This window comes from Acinonyx jubatus, chromosome E1 (genome assembly GCF_027475565.1).
Source record: "Acinonyx jubatus isolate Ajub_Pintada_27869175 chromosome E1, VMU_Ajub_asm_v1.0, whole genome shotgun sequence".
NCBI classification, from domain to species: Eukaryota; Metazoa; Chordata; class Mammalia; order Carnivora; family Felidae; genus Acinonyx; species Acinonyx jubatus.
Genome location: NC_069397.1, coordinates 4083537 through 4102902, shown reverse-complemented (window position 1 = coordinate 4102902; position 19366 = coordinate 4083537). Strand labels below are relative to the sequence as shown.

Sequence of the window (19366 nt, the reverse complement as noted above, 5' to 3'; positions counted from 1 at the left end):
TCCGTCCCTTAAGCAGGACGTTGTCTTTGGCAGTCCCTGTCTCTGTAGGGTTGGGCAGGGAGCAGGCTGGGGCAGGCTGTGGGATTCCGAATTTCTGGAAACCAACCCTGAGCACCCCAATGGATGCAAAAGGCAAGCGGGGGGTGGTCCAGACTCACCCAGACACCTGCCCATGTGCCCCTGGTCTTCATCAAGCACTGACCTCCTCCATACAAACCAAAGTGTGGAAGCAACCCAAGTGTCCGTGGACAGATCAACAAACAAAACGTGGTCTATCCACACCAGGGATGCCACAGAACCTTCCAAAGGAAGGAAATTCTGGGGGCGCCTGGGGGGGGGCTCAATTGGTGGATTGTGCAACTTTTGATCTTGGGGTCATGAGTTTGAGCCCCACGTTTGATATAGAGATGACTTAAAAATATCTGGGATGCCTTGGGGGGGCTCAGTCGGTTGAGTGTCCGACTCTTGGTTTCGACTCAGGTTATGATCTCACGGTTTGTGAGTTCGAGCCCCTACATTGGGCTCTGTGCTCACAGCATGAAGCCCGCTTGGGATTCTGTTTCTCTCTCTCTCTCTGCCCCTCCCCCATTCACTATCTCTCTAAAGAAATAAAAGGAAACTTAAAAAATACATAAAAACAAAGGAAGGAAACTCTGACACCCGCTATGACACAGGTGAACCGTGAGGGCATTACACTGAGTGAAAGAAGCCGGTCAGGAAGAGAGGGTACTGCATGACCCCACCTGTGTGAGGTCCCCGGAGTGGCCGGGTTGGTAGAGACAGGAAGTGGAGTGGCGGGTGCCGGGCAGGGGACAGGGAAGGGGAGCTCCGCCCCCGGGGTCCCAAGATGAAGAGGGGACTAGAGACTGGGGCACAGCAGTATGAAAGTAGAAAATGGTCACCATGGTGAATTTTGTCTTGTGCGTATTTTACCCCGGGTTTAAAAAGACAAAAACAGAGCCGGCATCGTCCTACACACCCACACCCTGGGGAGGGTGGGGGCGCGAACGCAGCTGATGGGAACACGTCGGCTTCGTGCTTTCTTTCTCCCGCGGCTTCTCAGGCCACAGGCGCGCACACGGGCGTCACACGCTGGGGGGCCCCCGGGGATGGGAGAGAAGCCCGTAAGGGTGCCAGATGGCAGGGCTGAGAGGGGCGGGCAGCACGCGGAGGCGGGGAGGCGGCCCGCTGCTCATCCCGAGGCCGCACGCCTCCTCCAGCCATGGATGGAGCCAGGAGACAGCAGGTGCACGCGCTACTGCCCGTCTGCCTCGCCCTGGCCTTCTCCCTCGCCGCCCTGGGCAGCAGCCACTGGTGCGAGGGGACCCGCAGGGTGGCAAAGCCTCTGTGCCAGGACCTTCCGGGAGGGCTAGGATGCATTCATCTCAACAGGGGCCACGGCGGTGGCAGAAGGGACGACGAGAGCCAGGCCGTCCAGTACATTTGGGAGACGGGAGACGACAGGTTCATCCAGAGCCGGTTCCACGTGGGGCTCTGGCAGTCCTGTGAGGAAAACCTCGGCAGCGCAGGTGAGCGAGCGTGGCCGCAGGTGCCGGGGGTGGGGGCGACAGAGGCAGGGGCTCGGGAGCCAGTGCTGCCGCTGACAGCCTCTGTATCCTTGGGTGAGCTTCTTCACCTCTCTGGGCCTCCGTTTTCTCATCTGTGAAATAGGATGACAGCAGTATGTCAGCAAGAATTATTATAAGGTGTAAATGACTGGCTTCCCTGCCTTGCAACAGTGCCTGATGTGGGGTGTTTGTAAGAATGCGCTTTGACCATTTGCTAGTGTCTACCCAATCCCCCGAGAACCCAAAGTGGCCCCGTCTGACCCTAAACTGCATCCTTGCGCTTTTTAGGGGGTCTTGAAATGTCAGGTTCTCAGGGGCACCTGGGGGGCTCCGTCGGTTAAGCTTCCGACTCTTGATTTCAGCTCAGGTCATGATCTCACGGTTCGTGGGTTCAAGCCCCGCATCGGGTCCCACACTGATAATGTGGAGCCTTCTTGGGATTCTTTCTGTCTGCCCCTTACTCTATCTCTCCCTCAAAATAAATAAATAAACTTAAAAATAAAATTTAAAAACTTACAAAAAAAAAAAGAAATGGCAAGTTCTCTTGGAAAATTGACTTTTATCATCATCGGTGGGAAAGGATCCTCCCTCTTGGGGGGCACCTTCAAGAAGTAAGAATCCTTAACAAGCTAGACCTTTGTCTCTGGAAATCCTTGCAATAACCCTGCAGAGTAGGTATTATTTCCTCAGCTCACAAGTGAGGAAACTGAGGCTCAGAGTTTCAGGTCATATGGCTGGCGAGCCCAACCCTGCTTTTGCCATATTACTCAGCCCCGGTTCCATATCTTTTGAACTTCTGCCAGTTGGTAAGGGAAATGGGAGAGGAAGACAAGAGAGAAGAGGGAAGGGAATGGTTGGTATTTGGAACACCTATTTCAGAAAAAAATTTTTTTTGTTTTACATCCTAAGGAACTAAGAAGGGAGGAGCTGAACTCTGCAGTGTCATACAGCCTGAGAGCAAACCCAAGTCCATGCTTGGGGCCACAATGCTCTGCCCTTCCTGCTAGAAAAGCACACCCGTCAAGGTGGAAAGGAGAGGACCTCCCCCCCTTTTTTCTCTTGACCTCAGGCTTAACACATTAAATTTCTTGACCAGCTTTTTGTTTTCCCTGGAGTTTCTAATTGCCTTTTTTTCATCCTTATAGCATTAGTGGTTTCTTCTGAGGTCTAAGTAAAAGGCTCCAAGTAGGAACCCTCTCAATGCTGCTTACCCCTCTCCATCCTGCCCCACTGGGGGCCACCAGTGCCTAGTCTTACCCTTCCATGTGTCCCCGTCAGTACATATGGCCTTTGCTTTAAGTGTGGTACACATGATACAATAGTACCTAGAGCTAAAGCTACTGGAAGGGCCTCCTGCCCCTCTCCTCTGGGGGGTGCCACTATCTTCCTATACGTCTGTGTCCCACAGACACAGGAGGCTCATGATCCTGCATTCTGGAGGGCACTGAAGGCACCCTCAGATTTTCAGTTTGGAAAATATAGTCACCAAACCCATAGGCAAATTGCTTGGGAATTTTCACTCCCCTTCCAAGTCCCCATGTGAGGTCTGCCTACTTCTTTTTCCATAGCTGCATATAAGTACCACTCCGGTTATCAAATGTTTGTTGTGCATAAGAATCGCCCAGCAAGTTAATACAAGTCCAGGTGCCCAGTGCAGGAGATTCTGGTTCGATAGATCTAAATGGGGTCTAGATATCCACAGTCTTCTTAAAAAATATATATATATTTAAGTAAGGTAATATTTATACATAGGTAAGAGATCAAATCATTTAAAAACACTTATAAGAGAAACCAACAGTCCCCTGCTGCCTTCCTGCTCTATAACCTGGTCCCACCCTTCAGAGAAACCACTTTTAGCTCAGTTGTTTCTTCTGGTATTTGCCTCCATGTTTCAAAAACCATGTGCTGTCTTCATGTTAGACATGATTTATTGACTTCCTGTCATGACAGATAAGGATAAATCTCTCATACCACCACATCTTATGTCTGTTCTCCCATCTTCCTAATATACTTGTATTGTTGTTTTCTATAAATCAATAAACCAATAATTATTTAGACTGTATAAATATTGTTCATTACAGAATCAAGGAGGTGCTACCAGTACATTAAATTTCTTGTACAGCCTTTTGCTTTCCCTGGAGTTCCTAATTGCCTTTTCTTTTCCCATCCTCATAGCATTGTTTTTTATTCCCCTCAGCTCTCTTTTCTATCTGGTGTTATCTGTATCTCTAATAAGCTCCCCTGGCGATTAAGACACACACCAGAGTTAGAGAAGCATGCCCTGGGGTATAGCAAAGCCCTCTGGAAAGGGCGTTCTGAGCAGCATGGAGCAAATTCGCTAAAAAGCATTTCCTTGTCAAGCACAAGATGAGGGGAATGGGGGGATACAAAGGTGAGTGGACCACAGTGGTGAGGATCGAGATGAAACTAAAACAAGGAAAAATATGACCATGGTTACCACAAAGATTCACATATGATATCGGAATAGAAAGGAGAAAGAGGTTATTCACAGCTCTGGGCATGGCGAAGGCTTCATAAAGGAGGTGGCCACTGTACCTCCAAGCAGGACTGTGACTTTAATAGATGGAGATTAGGATATTCCAGGCAGACAGGACAGAGTGTCTGAGGCAGAACAGTCCAGGTATTTGCGTTAGAACACAAAGCAGGGTGGAAGGGGAAGGCTCGTTACAGAAGAACTTAATCCACGTGTCCCTTCAGTGTCACCCGAGGCAACTCTCCTCCCCTGCCACACAAGGTCACGGTCACTCCAGGACAAGGATCTGGGCAAGACAGTGTTCCCTAGAAAGAAACACCTAAATGAACAAGATGAGAAGCACTGCGTCTCAGGAGCCAGGAAATTAGACACCTGTCCCTGAGCTTTCTGGTAAAAACCTGTGACCCAGGTGGGAGGAGGGGAGCTTTCTCGACCTAAGCAGAGGCCGACAGCAGAGTTATGGGGCTGTGAGAAGACCTTTCACACTTCTTCGTCTAGAGACCCGGAATCTCCTTGACATTCTACCAACACATACACACACACACACACACACACACACACTGCCTTCTTGTGGATCACACCTCTGCAAGGTTTTTAAATATATTGTCAGGAACACAGGCTGAATTCTAAGGAGGGTTGATGTTCTCAACGTTTCATGGACAAAGCCAAGTAGAAATAAAGAGTGGAATTCTTGACTCCTTTCTGATTTATGTGCATCTTATATACTTTTTTTTTTCTTTTCTTTTTTTTTAATGTTTTTATTTTGGGGACAGAGAGAGACAGAGCATGAGCAGGGGAGGGGCAGAGAGAGAGAGGGAAACACAGAATCCGAAGCAGGCTCTAGGCTCTGAGCTGTCAGCACTGAGCCTGACGCGGGGCTCGAACCCACAAACCATAAGATCGTGACCTGAGCTGAAGTCAGATGCTCAACCGACTGAGCCACCCAGGTGCCCCTCATTCTTTGTAAAAGTCTTACCCAGACTCCCTCTTTCCCCCCACAGTGCCCAAAACTCAACTGAAGAGAAGTTGTCTTATAATTGCCAATGAATAATTTTGTGTCTATCAATCCAAAAAAACCCCTCTGCTCACATTTTTTATGCTTCCTAAGATAATAAGTTCATCCGAGTAAACCACAGTCTCTAAATACCGTCATCACTTTATTAAGAGCCAAGAAGAAGCATGTTCTCCAGAACACCTTTTTTTCCCTCGGAGAGATGTGATCACCTTCATGTGTTATGAGACGCTCCCAGAGCAAAAAGCTTAGAATGAAATTTTTACTAAAGAGTAACTGAATTAACAGCAAACACACAAAGGAATAAAACAAAAGATATATGCCACAGGTCGCAAACCAATGCCCACAGAAGGTGGTAACAAAAGCAAATGAAGCAAGGTCATCAGAGAATACCAATGACCTTGAAACCTCATCCCCAGATAAAGAGGCAGCCCCTGGCTCAGCTCAACTTTATGGTCACGAGGGCTTACGTGCTCAATGTTGTCAGATCCTCCGAGTTTTCCAGAAAAGTAAAATACTTGGATTTCCCCCATGAAAATCCCCAATTTTAAAGCATCTCGAAAACACTGCATAGGCCCAGGAAAACACATTGGCCGCGGAATATAGCCTGGGGCTCCCAGTTGAAGATCAGTCCCCATAAACATCTGCTCGTAAGTCTCATTTATCACAAGTGTCTGGGAGATTTGGGGTAGACGACAGAAAGGGATTACTCCCCTACTCACGCATACTCTCTCCCAAAAATAAATACACATTAAAAAAAAAAAAAAGAAAAGAGAAGGATTACAGCTGGAGGTGAATGGGAGGGCACCCAAACTGTGTAAAGAGAGAGTCCCGGAGGAGGGGGGAGCTCAGGACACCTGACAGTAAGGACTCCATCCTGGGGAGGGTGCCCCTTGATCTGAGAAAGCCCAGGAAAGGGGTCTCAGGAAGTCCAACACCCCCTCCCCAGCTCTGATGTCCCCAGAAGCGTCCCTGGATCTTTTCCTTCTGAATCAGCTCTGTCCTTGCAAAAGCTTATCCGGAGTGTGATTTTAGGACATCCTCTGCACAAGCCACCTCCTCCCATTCCTTTATGCCATTGTCTAAAGTGCCTTTAAAATTTTTTTTAATGTGTTTATTATTGAGAGACAGAGACAGAGTATGAGCAGGAGAGGGGGAGAAAGAGAAGGAGAGACACAGAATCAGAAGCAGGCTCCAGGCTCCGAGCCATCAGCACAGAGCCCGACGCGGGGCTCGAACCCACAGACGGAGAGATCATGACCTGAGCCAAAGTCGGACGCTTAGCCGACTGAGCCCCCCGGGGGCCCCTGCCTAACGTGCCTTTAAAGGGGTGCAGCGCCTCTGATCCCACACTCTGAAATGGAGATTTGAAATGAAAGCGTCCAATCAATGAGCCAAGGAAAGGTGTCCGTTTCCAATTCTTCGCTGTTGCACTAAACCCCAAAGGTCAAGGACAGAGGGGCCTGGGCACCCCATAGAGGGGAGGGGGTGAGGAACAAGCAGACAGAGATGCCCGAGTCCAGCACTGGGGACCCTGACACCAGTTCCCAAGCTGGCGTGTTGCCCTGCTTGGCTGGTGAAACTGTATCGCCAAGCTCCGTTAACACCCGCCTCTCTGGCTTCATGGGATTTATGAAGATTTTTCCTTTTAATCCCGCTGGCCTCATTCAAAAGGAACACCATTGCTGAGGATTCAGATTAATCAAGGGGTCACGACGGCCTGACATCTGGCCCAGGCTGACCTCAGCCTTCTAAGCTATTGTGAATTCTCCTAATCTCCTAGGCCGGCCTCTGCTTTCTTTTCTGCCCTGCCCCTGGCTCTGTACCTGGCCTCCATTTTATTCCTGAGAGAAAGGGCGGCCCTCCAAGGAAGGCAAGAGAGAGAATTCGTCCTCAGTGCATTATGGAGAAAGACAGCAGGTGGGTGATGTGCATAAGGCACTGGGTCTCAGGTGTTTCGATTCCTGACTCTACCGACCTGTTTGCGCCTGGCCTCCAGATCTGTCAAATGTGGCTGTGTGCACTTGTCTTTATCGATAACAAAACACTCAAAAAAAAAAAAAACAAATAAAAACATAAGGCAGTTCACAGAATCCTTTCGCAACTTTGTCATTGGAGGACTTCTATCACACCCATTTCACAGATGAAGAGACCGAGGTTCAGAGTGGTCCGATTACGGAATGGCAGAACCAGGCACAGAGGCCAGGCCTTGAGGATTTACGTGCCCCATTCTGTCCTTGACACGCACTTGCTCCCCCCTGCCGGCCTCACTCATTGGGTCTCGTGGGCATGACGCGGGGGCTTACGTGAAGAAGCGCTTGCCGGCCCCAAAAGGCTCTCTGAGAGCAGCATGTGAGTGTAGAGATGTCCCCAGTGCAATGGCGACTTCCTTGGTCCAACCAGGAAAAACTGGCCAAAGTTTTGCTGCTGCGACCCTAACACCGTGCCCACTGCCAAAATCGGAAAATCTTCAGGAAAACGGCTGCATCCATCCAAAGTGGGCTTAATTCAAAAGCTGAATGGGCCACTGCGGCTACAGATTGGCAGACGGGTCCCCAGGGCTGTCATCCTCACCCCCAGGCTGTGTAAGTGCCCCCCCTCGGGTCATGTGATGGGTAAAGCCTGTGACACATTCGCCAGAAAGAATCCCATCGGGGCAGCTCAACCAAGTGGCTGTATCATAAACCCAGCCTTTGTTCCTCTTCTTCCCAGAGCCCAGCAGAGGCGCAGGGCAGACGTGGGAAGCAATGAGGCCCCAGGGCGCTTGGTGTTTCGTGAGGACAAGCGTGGCCAATCTGAAGGTCTGTGGCATTTAGACGTGCACCACCGTGAGCGTGCATCTGTTCGTGCGGACGGTCCTTCCCGCATGAGCCTGATGCGATAGAAGGTGAACCGAAGGGAAGGGCTGTGTGTTGAGGAAGCAAGGCCATCAGAGAAGAAGAACCTTGGCTCAGCGCTGGCGGAATAGGGAGCCACTGCAGGTTCTTGAGTAGGAGAGTTACCTGGGGTTTTCTCTCCTACAAAGGAGAAATAATTTCTGAGGTCTAAAGATGCTCCCCCAAGCTTCCTTCTGTCCCTGAAAACTTCCAGGAAAGGTAGGTGACGTGACCCTGGCCCTCAGGATACTTACAGTGTGCTATATTTAATAACAATCTGTGCCCTAACCACATGCAAACAGCCCCCAGTACAACTCACTTTATTTCAGGGAGATTTCGGTGCGTAGGAACTGAGAGCAGCTTTCCTGTCCATTATTTTATTAAATCCTTGACGCGAGGCCAACGCGGGGACCACTAAGCTTGGTTTAGGGCTGAGAAAGCCATTCCTTTGGAGAGGCAGTGATCTGTGCCCCGCCTGGCCCTGTTTTAGTTCCCACCAGCCCAGACGGGGAGCAGCTCCGGGGCTCAGGCTTGTCTGCATCCTCCGGCACCTTCCAGGCTGTGCACCAGATTGCATCCAGTCAGTGATGCAGCAGGGGCGGTGTCCTAATGCGGCCCGAGTCCTAATGCTCCTGTACCGGTCACTTACCCTCAGGGGTCCTTGGAGCCACTCCCCTGAACTCTGCAGGGAAGAAGCAGGTGATTGTGCAGGCATCTGGGCATCTGTCATGGCAGACGATACTCCCAGGCTTCCAGGAACCTTCTGGAACACGAAATAAGCAGCCTCTGGTGCACACGCAGTAACTCCCCCCCGTCCTTCCACGCTCCAGAAAGCATGATGGGATGCCAACAGCGAGGTCACTCGGTAACAGCTCTGAATCTGCTCCAGTGTGTTTTTTAAAATCATTACAGGGGCGCCCGGGTGGCTCAGTCGGTTAAGCGTCCGACTTCAGCTCAGGTCATGATCTCACCGTTCGTGAGTTCGAGCCCTGTGTTGGGCTCTGTGCTGACAGCTCAGAGCCTGGAGCCTCTTCTGATTCTGTGTCTCCCTCTCTCTCTGCTTCACTCCCCTGCTTGCACTCTGTTTCTCTCTCTCTCTCTCACACAAAAATCAACATTAAAAATTAAAAAAAAAAAAACAATACAAACTTTGTTCCTTTCCCTCTAACCAGAGACAAACTGAGACTCATACCATAACGGATGCTGTTTGGGAAGGTGAGAACCTATGGTCTAAGGCTCGCAGTATCAGCCCAGACGGGCTGGATTATGCCTCAGTAACAAACAACCCCCAAATCCCAGGGGTTTAAATCAACAAGTTCATCCCTAGTTCATTCTGCATGTATTTTTTGGGTTGGCGAAGGGTGACTCCTCCCCACAGCTATCCAGGGACCCAGGCTGATGGGGACTCCACCTGCACAGGTGCTTCTGTGATCACAGAGACAGGGGAACAAGAACCAGAACATTGGCTCTTAAAGCTCCTGACCAGAAATGACCCACCCCATGCCAGCTCCCAGTTCATTGGCCAAAGGAAGTCCTATGGCCAAGCCTGGATTCACCACGATGGGATTGAATCATGTTCCTGTTGGGGGGTGGGTGGGGTGGGTAGGGGGGCCAGCACATGTCCGTGAACAGTAAAGCCATCTGCCACGTCCCCTAATCCTTGTTCGAAATGACCTGGGATAGGGGCGCCCGGGCGGCTCAGTCAGTTGTGCGTCCGACTTTGGCTCAGATCATGATGTCACGGTTCCCGAGTTCGAGCCCCGCGTTGGGCTCTGTGCTGACAGCTCGGAGCCTGGAGCCTGCTTGGGATTCTGCGTCTCCCTCTCTCTCTGCCCCTCCCCCACTCATGCTCTGTCTATCTCTCCATTAAAATGACCCTGGATAGACTGAAGGTGCTCAAAACACAGTCTGTCCCTAAGAGAGTGAGGGACAGAAACAGTTTCTGTCCCTAAGAGAGTGAGGGTGCTAGAAACACAGTTACTCCTCCTTATGAGTATATTCTCTTTGTGTTCTAGGTGAAAAGTGTAGAAGTTTCCAGAGTATAATACCAGCTGAAGAACACGGTAAATACCCATGTTCTGTCCACCAGGGTGCCTCACAGCGTGGGTCACTTTGATTGTGTGTGTTGGGGGAGACGGGGGGAGGGGCGGAGACACGAGAGAGCTCTTTGTGCTTTTTCCGCAAAGTCAAGTCCAAGCGCTGGAACCACCTGCCCCCTGCATGTGTCCTGTAGTCAGGGGCGCTGGAAAAGGTGGTACAACCGACCTTGCCGGCGGGGAGGGGCGGGAAGCCCTGACCGGTAGTGTTTACCGGGTCCCAGGGCACGCATACGCCCACGGCGGCCCACAGCGGACGCAGGGCTGGGATGAGATGGGCTCCCGCACGCTTCGTCTTGTCTGTGCCGCTCATCAAATCCGTGATGGTTTCGCGGGGTCTGTTTCCCCAGCGGGAGTGCAGGTTTTGTGAAGGCTGGATCTACACCTGTTTCGCCCATTGCTGGGGCCCCAGGAGGCAGCTCACAGACACCAGCTTCCCTCCCTGTTCCTCGGTCTTCTTACCTCCACCTGCAGCACAGTGTCTCGTAGAAGCGGGCGGGATGCCCTCCGGAGGGCAAAGGATCGGCCCACACAGATACAAACTAGGTTTCGGGATCTCTAACCAGGGCTCCTAAACGCTCAGCCGCCTCTGCCTTCTTCCTTAAGTTTGGTGTCTTCTTTAAAAAACCAAGATTGGGGCGCCTGGGTGGCACAGTCAGTTGAGCGTCCGACTTCGGTTCAGGTCATGATCTCCCGGTTCATGGGTTCGAGCCCCGTGTTGGGCTCTGTGCTGACAGCTCGGAGCCTGGAGCCCGCTTCGGATTCTGTGCCTCCCTCTCTCTCTGCCCCAACCCACTCACATCCTGTCTCTCTCTCAAAAATAAATAAAACATTATAAAAAAATAAATAAAAAAAAATAAAAAGACCAAGATAAAGTCTTCTGGTCAAATCCAAACAACGTACTAACTTCTGAACTGGGGAATAGAGAGGCCACCTCCCCAGCCTCTCTCCTGTCCCCACATCGGACTCCTGCTTTATTGTTGTTGTTTTTATTTTTTCCCCCTCCCAGCGAAGGACAATCTTTTTTTAAAAAATATTTTTAATGTTTATTTATTTTTGAGAGAGAGAGAGAGAGAGACAGAGCATGAGCAGGGGAGGGGCAGAGAGAGAGGGAGACACAGAATCCGAAGCAGGCTTCAGGCTCTGAGCTGTCAGCACAGAGCCCAACACAGGGCTTGAACCCACAGACCATGAGATCATGACCTGAGCTGAAGTTGGATGCTTAACCGACTAAGCCACCCAGGAGCCCCTGTTTTCTGTTTCTTTTTAAATGCTGACCATCTCTGTATTTTATTTTGTAATTTTTTAAAAATTTTTTAATGTTTATTTTTTGAGAGAGAGACAGAGCATGAGCGGGGGAGGAGAGAGAAAGAGGGAAACACAGAATGTAGAACAGGCTCCAGGCTCCGAGCTGTCAGCACAGAGCCCGCCGCGGGGCTCGAACTCACAAACAGTGAGATCATGACCTGAGCCAAAGTCGGATGCTCAACCGACTGAGCCATCCAGGCCACCCTGTTTTTGTGTCTTAGAAGGGAACAGGATCAAAGGGTTCGACATCACGGTGCTTCTGAACTCTCCAGGCTCAGCGTCTCTATCACCCTCACACTTTGCAGGACTTTTGTGGCTGTCCATTGGGGCCGAGATCCTGAACATCCTTCTGGTGTTGACGAGTGCCGTCCTCCTGGGCTCCGGAGTGAGTTCTCAGAGCGCTGGTTTCCACTGGCTCAATGTGGATGCTTCTGTAGCCATTCTCACGGTGCTCGCAGGTACTTGTCGACAGCAGCCAACAGGGGATTCCCCACAGCCTGTCCCAGCGGGAGGGACAAAGCTCCGGGCTGTCTGTCCCCACTGCCAAAGCGCAGGCTGGCTCTTCTGTCAACGGCCCGTTCAGCAGTTCGGCTGGCTGGTCCACCGGAGAAGTCACTGCATAAATCCCACTGGAGGGGCAGGGGGCAGGGGAAAGCAATGATGCTTTGGCTGATGGATGAAAAGAAAGGGATGGAAAATAAAATGTATTACTGGGTCTTTATCACAACCCTGGGAAGGAGACACATTGGCTCTGAGAACAGAAATTGCCTAATGTAGCACAGTAGTTTGTCAGGAAATCCTACCTGGGTGTCATTTCTCTGCCACATGAGTGCTGTGTGACCCCAGGCGAGTTACTCAACCTCTCTAAGCCAGCTACCTCCAGTGGCTATAGTGATGACTAAGTAAATGCACCTACTCTGTGGGAAGAATGCAAGAAATTGTTGCTTACTGAAAGTCATTATCAAGCTCGATGTACGTGTAAGAATAAAGAACTCCCTTTCTTTGGGGTGGCGGTCTTCCTTCTGTATCCTCCACTGTATCAGAGCAGCTTCATTTGGTCTCCTGAGTGGCCTTTCCATCAAGAAAAGGACCCCCAACAGATGACTTCCTTTGTTTCTCTGTCCCCATACTCCAAGCCCTGCTAACAGTGCATCAGTCCAGCTGGGAGCTCACTTCTGTGCGTGATAAGTATCAGGAGTCTTTCCCAAGCTTTATCATCAGCGAATAGGGTGATAAAATCCAATTTCTGGATCTTCATAACAAAGAGGTAGGCCATGGGCTCTTGGAGACTCCTCCCCAGGTCCTCGCACCCTCCACCCCCGACCCCTGCCAAGGTCATGAGTAAACCTCTTTCTGGACGTCTGTTCAGTTTCAAGTGTGCAAACACAGTTTCAGGTAGACTGTTGGAGGGTTTACATCACAAGGACTTTAGATGGCCCATTAATATATAAATAATTGCCCCCACCAATTAAAACTCACTTCTATTTGGGCCCCTGAAGCTGATCCCTACCTGGCCACCATTTGCCATACATTTATCCAATGAAAACACGCATGAGAGGGGCGCCTGGGTGGCTCAGTCGGTTGAGCGTCCAACTTCAGCTCAGGTCACAATCTCGCGGTCCATGAGTTCGAGCCCCGCATCGGGCTCTGGGCTGATGGCTCAGAGCCTGGAGCCTGCTTCTGATTCTGTGTCTCCCTCTCTCTCTGCCCCTCCCCCGTTCATGCTCTGTCTCTCTCTGTCTCAAAAATAAATAAACGTTAAAAAAAAATTTAAAAAAAAACACGCGTGAGATTAGAGTCCCCGCAAAAGAAAGACACAACAACAAAACAGCCAGCATTTAAAAATGAAATCCAAGGCAACTTACTTGGGTTTTTTAATGTTTATTTATTACGAGAGAGAGAGAAAGAGCTCGAGCAGGGGAGGGGCAGAGAGAAAGGGAGAGAAAGAATCCCAAGCAGCCTCCGTGCCATCAGCACAGAGCCCGAGGTGAGGCTCGAACTCACAAAATGTGAGATCACGACCTGATCTGAAGTCAAGAGTTGGATGCTCAACCGACTGAGCCACCCAGGCTTGCCCCCCGTACTCAGATTTTTCCCTAAAGTATCCCAGAGTTAGCAAACCATCCACATGCAAAAGAAGTAACAGAACAGAACCCTGTAGAGTGTGGCTTCAGGCCAAATGTGGTCCAAGGACCCCTCCGCTGCACAGGGAAGGAGAGACTGGAGCACTGGTGCCTCTGAGCACAGGGACACAGGGGCATGACACACGGGGAGAGGTGGCCACGGGAGGAACAACACATCAGAGGAACACACGCCATATGCATTCACGACAACGAGGAATTGGTATGAATGTGAGATGGGGGACCTGCTTGGAAGGGTTCAAGAAGGACGCTCCTGGGGTTTACATCCAACTCGCGCAAGGTAGGGAAACCCCATCCCCACCTGTGGCTCACAAAGCTTTCCTCGTGCAGGGCTCCTCGGGATGGTGGCCCACATGATGTACACAACCATCTTTCAAATCGCTGTGAACCTTGGTCCCGAAGACTGGAAGCCTCAGACGTGGGACTACGGCTGGTCATACTGGTAAGTTGCTGGCCGTGGTGCCCAAGCCCCGACGGACCCGCAGGGTTACACACAGGTTCTGTAAGACTACCGACCTTGGCCATTGCTCTGCCGTCTGACTTTGGGTTGATTTCTTAACCTTTCTGGAGCCCAGCTCTCTCATCTGGAAGGTGATGAGACCTGTCTCATGTGTCCCTAGGCATTCAAAGAGATTATGTTTGTGAAATCCTTGGCAAAGAGTCAAGCCCTCAAGAAATGGGGATACTGGGGGCTCCTGGGTGGCTCAGTCGGTTGAGTGTCCGACTTCGGCTCAGGTCATGATCTCACAGTTCATGGGTTCGAGCCCCGCGTTGGGCTCTGTCCTGACAGCTCAGAGCCTGGAGCCTGGTTCAGCTTCTGTGTCTCCCTCTCTCTCTTCCCCTCCCCTGTTCATGTTCTGTCTCCCTCTGTGTCAAAAATAAACAAACATTAAAAAATAATAATAATAAAAATAATAAAAAATAAATAAATGGGGATACTGATGTTATCCCATTCTTAAACATGGCTTATGGGGAAGAGTCCTGAGTTATAATGCTGCCTAATAAATACTTCAATCATGAGAGACCCTGCCCCTGCTTCTAATGGACAGATAAGTTGTGTTCCTAACAGAAAGTCTCAGTCATGTCACATTATACAGGGGCGCCTGGGTGGCTCAGTCGGTTAAGCGTCTGACTCTTGATTTCAGCTCAGGTCATAATCCCAGGGTCGTGGGATTGAGCCCCGTGTTGGGCTCCACGCTGAGCTTGGGATTCTCTCTCGCCTTCTCTCTCCTCCTCCCCCCACCCCTGCTCGTGATCTCTCTCAAAAAATGGTATTGGTTCCAGTATCATTTTGTTTTGTTTTGTTTCCTATTACTTGTAATTACTTAACTTCTAATCAAAGAAGTACATACAAATAGTTTTTAAAACTCAAATAGTATTGAACAGGGGTGCCTGGCTATCTCAGTCAGTAGAGTGTATGACTTTTGAACTTGGGGCTGTAAGTCTGAACCCCACCTGAGGTGTAGGGATTGCTTAAAAATAATATCTTTTTAAAAAATCATGGGTTGGTTAAGCGTCCAACTTCCACTCAGGTTGTGATCTCACCACTCGTGGGTTCGAGCCCTGCGTCAGGCTCTGTGCTGACAGCTCAGAGCCCGGAGCCTGCTTGGGATTCTGCGTCTCCCTCTCTCTCTGCCCCTCCCCTTGCTCTCTTTCTCTCTCAAATATAAATAAAAACATTTAAAGATGTTTAAAAATTGAAAATAAAATGGCATTAAACATAGCAATCTCTCAATTCTGTCTCCCCCTATCCCACTCTTCCAGCTCCAACCAAAACCCTCCACATTCCTCTCCGCTCTGGACCCCCTGCCCGGAGGTTTGCCACAGTGCTGTGAGCAGAGAGCTGTTTCTGGGCCCCATGTCATTATCTAACTTAGTTCACATTCACATTTTGTGGGAGCACATCCCCCCGTAGCTTTCTAAGAAAGGGTTCGAGGAGCAAAGATATTATTTTATTTCGTGCATATTTGGAAATGTATTTATCCAATGCTCTATATTTGATAGTTTAGCAGTGTGCGTAATCCTTTGTTGGAAATCATTTTCCCTTAAAATGTTGAAGGTGTGGCTCCATTTCCTTCTAGAATTGACTGCTTCTGGCACGAGTTCCGTACTATTCTGATTCATGTCCCTTTATAGGTAAGCTGCTGCTTTCTACTCTTTATTATTGGTATTCTGAAATGTCAGGATGATGCACCTTGGAGGGAAGATCTCTCATTCACACTCATTCTCCCTTTCCTGTGCTTGACGGGCCCTTCAATCAGAATATTCACATCCTAGAATTCTGGGTTTTTTTTCTGGTATTATTTCTTTGATTATTTCCATTTCTTAGCTTTCTGTTCCTTCTTTTTTACATTCTTTAAAAATGTCTTTAATATTTATTTTTGATAGTGAGTGTGAGCAGAGGAGGGGCAGAGAGAGAGAGAGAGGGACACACAGAATCCGAAGCAGGCTTCAGGCTCCGAGCTGTCAGCACAGAGCCCGATGTGGGGCTCGAACCCACAAACTGTGAAATCATCTCCTGAGCCAAAGTCAGATGCTTAACCGACCGAGACACCCAGGCGCCCCATGGTTGTTTGTTTTTTAATGTTTATGTATTTTTTAGAGACAGAGTGTGAGCAGGGGAGGGGCAGAGAGAGAGGGAGACACAGAATCCGAAGCAGTCTCCAGGCTCTGAGCTGTCAGCACAGAGCCCAACACGGGGCTTGAACCCATGAACCAGGAGATCGTGACCTGAGCTGAACTCAGATGCTTAACCTACTGAGCCACCCAGGTGCCCTAGGTCTTTCTTGTTTTCTAATTATTCCTTTTCTAAATATCCTGATCTTGCTTTGTTCATGCAATAGCTTCTCATATGTCTCTGTAGATAGTAATCAAAAGGTTTTCTTCTTGGTGTTTTCTTCTGTTCTTAGCTCTTTTCTTTGGATTTTTTTTTTCTATTTGTTGTTGGGCTTTCCCCCTAGATGTTGGTGTCCTTGAGGGTCAAGTCATGTTTAGGGATGATTGGAAACTCTGGAGCGAGTTTAGAACTTAGCTACAGTAGGCTTCTTTGTAGGTAATTGGAGGTGGAGGCTTCTCTTCTACCTGGGAATTTCGTCCCCCGAAAACACACACTCGTCACTTGGCAGAGGTTCTTTCTCTTTCATTCCTCCTTGTTCTGTGGAAGATGAAAAGTGTAGCTAGACCATCATCTCGGAACGCAACAGGTTTCCAGAGGGTGGGGATATAAAGTAACAACACCCAGGGCTGGTGTCCTGCCTTAGAGCCAAGAACAACAATAACAAAAAAGCAACACTTCTGTATCAGCAGATCCCATGCTGAGTACTTCCCACACATTAGTTCATTAAATTCCTCACCACCGCCCTGTGTGCAGTGTTACTATCCGTCAAGTTTTGCAGATGAGGAACCTGATACAGAGAGGTGAAGTCATCAGCTCAAGGGTGCACAGTTCCTAAGAGATGGGCGTAAACCCACAGTGCACATTGGGCACAATGACTCCGAAATATTTTCTCTTAACAACACTGTTGGCTGGTGTCCGAAACTTGTGATCCAAAGTCCGGGTCCGAGCTCAGTGGAACTACGAGCTGGATTTTCATCAGACTGACCTCCCGCAGGAAGGAAACCACAGCCCCACACTCTTCCCTAACTGTGCCTTTTGTTGACAGCCTCGCGTGGGGTTCTTTCGCACTCTGCATGGCTGTGTCGGTCATGGCCGTGAACAGATACACGGCAGCCCGCCTGGAGTTCATAGAGAAGCAGAGGGTACGGAAAGGCAGTAAGCACTCTCAACACAAATTCCCGGAACCCAAGGCTTCAGAAAGTGTTTGGGAAATGGAAGCTGCTCCCAGCCCTGCTGGGCATGCCCTTGTGAGTGCATCTGAGCACCTGCCACCAAATGCCCCAGGGAAGGTGTCCATGTGCTAGCCACAAGCTACCAGCTCTGCAGAGGCAGACCAGCCAGGCACTTACGTCCACAATGAACATCTCTGGGGAGGACTTCAGAAGGCTGTGGTCCGGGTAAACTTCCTACCCATCATCTTACCCTTCATTAAACACCTTTGGCTTCAGCTACTGGTTCCCGGTAAAATGCCAGTATCTTTAAGTGAGATCACTCTTACAGACGATATCCACCATTGACACTCTAGTATAAATCAGCACCTCAGGCTTTCCTGACAGTGAGTTTAATCAAAGTAACCAAAGGAGATGGGACATGTGAACACTGAGGGTAAGAAGTTTTGAAGACAGGGGAAAGCAAGGTTCTAACTACCAAAAGTATAAAATGTGTTGCCCGCACATGTTTGTTAACGGAAGAGTATCCAGAATTTTTTTCCCTTAATTAACAGACACAGATTGATAGCCTGTGTGACTATCCCATACTTCCTTTTTTTATTTTCATCAAGAAGCCACGAATTTAAATTTAAAAAATTAGTTTTGTGTTACTTTAAATATATATTTTCTTCGAAATTTCCTCATTTCTACCTATAGTAAAATCTACTTAGAAGCATAATCAAATGATAAAACAAAATGAGAACAGCCGGATGGAATGACACCTTATCGCAACTAAGTAGAACAAATGTTGGAAATGTTGTACTTAAATTGCTAGGCACTTTTGCTTCTAAAAATAAACATTGCTATGGGGCTTCCGGGTGGCTCAGTCGACTGAGCGTTCAACTTTGGCTCAGGTCATGATCTCATGGTTTGTGGGTTCAAGCCCCACGTCGGGCTCTGTGCTGACAGCTCGGAGCCTGGAGCCTCCTTCGGATTCTGTGTCTCCCTCTTTGTCTCTGCCCCTTTCCCACTCATGTGCTCTGTCTCTGTCTCTCTCTCAAAAATAAACATTTTTAAAAAATTAAAAAAAACATTGCTAAACGTGCAAGTTTTGTTTAAAGCAGTGGTGTTCTGCATGGTTCCTAATGTGTTGTTATAATATTATATAAACTTATCTTATATTTTAAACTAACATATCATTGAGGCCACAGGTTGCTGAACACATAATTTAGGTTGCTGTTTTTTTTTTTTTAAATAAGCCGCTAAATTAGAACAACCCTAATTATGCCCTAACTTAGATTCATCTAAAGAAAGTATTCATGTGTTTAGTGAACGTGTCATTTCTGGAAAAATGAACAAACCATCCCTGAATGTTATGAATAAAATCACTTGATCTGCTTATGCCGAACGGTAGCCACAGAATAAGGAGAAATAAGCTAAGTTCTTCATGTTTGGGGCTCTAGTCAGGTATGTGCCCAATGAATGATGGTCGCATGGAATTTTGTGGTTTGTTGAACCAGGCATATTTGGACAGATGTCGTATGGATTTTTGCCAGAGTAAGCCCAACCAGGAGGGCATGCTGAGGTCTCCTGCACTGTTTCCTCGCCTAGAGCAGGGGGGTCCGTACCCAGTGGCCTCCGCCCTCCACAGTGTACAGGGTCCTTTGTATGGTTCATAACCCCTGTGTGTCCACGTAGGAAAGGTTCACAAAGAGACACTCCGTTCGCTTTTAAAAAGCAAAGCAAGGGGTGCCTGGGTGGCTCAGTTGGTTAAGCATCAGACTCTTGATTTTGGCTCAGGTCATGATCTCGTGGTTCCTGGTTCCAGCCCCCATCAGGTTCTGTACCGACAGCTCAGAACCTGCTTGGGATTCTCTCTCCCTCTCTGTGACCCTCCCCTGCATGCTCTCCCCCCCCACAAAAAAAATAATTAAAATAAACTTAAAAAAAATGGAAAAAGCAATGCAAAACAAGACATATCTGTGCAGAACGCGGTAGAAGGTGCCAGAGAGAAAAACACATTTTCTGGAGCCACATGAGAGAAGCTGATGTCATCGGAGGGCCCAGGTGGCACTTTGAGAGACAAGCAGTGATCAGATGCCGGGG

At 49.0% G+C, this 19366-nt stretch overlaps 1 protein-coding gene and 1 long non-coding RNA gene across 2 annotated transcripts in view; one reads left to right on the top strand and one right to left on the bottom strand.

The window, feature by feature from the left end:
• Positions 1 to 1034: 1034 nt before the first annotated feature.
• Positions 1035 to 18612, top strand: GSG1L2 (GSG1 like 2). Its single transcript, XM_027047331.2, has 5 exons — positions 1035 to 1529; positions 9966 to 10013; positions 11660 to 11812; positions 13826 to 13937; positions 17158 to 18612. Exons 1-5 carry the CDS (start codon positions 1223 to 1225, stop codon positions 17414 to 17416), a joined length of 879 nt encoding a protein of 292 aa, XP_026903132.1. The 5' UTR covers positions 1035 to 1222; the 3' UTR covers positions 17417 to 18612.
• LOC106980635 (uncharacterized) overlaps positions 11383 to 19366 on the bottom strand; it is a 17118-nt gene continuing 9134 nt past the window's right edge. Inside the window, exon 3 of the long non-coding RNA XR_001431118.3 lies at positions 11383 to 12023. This is a non-coding gene — a long non-coding RNA (uncharacterized LOC106980635). The remainder of the gene's footprint in view (positions 12024 to 19366) is intronic.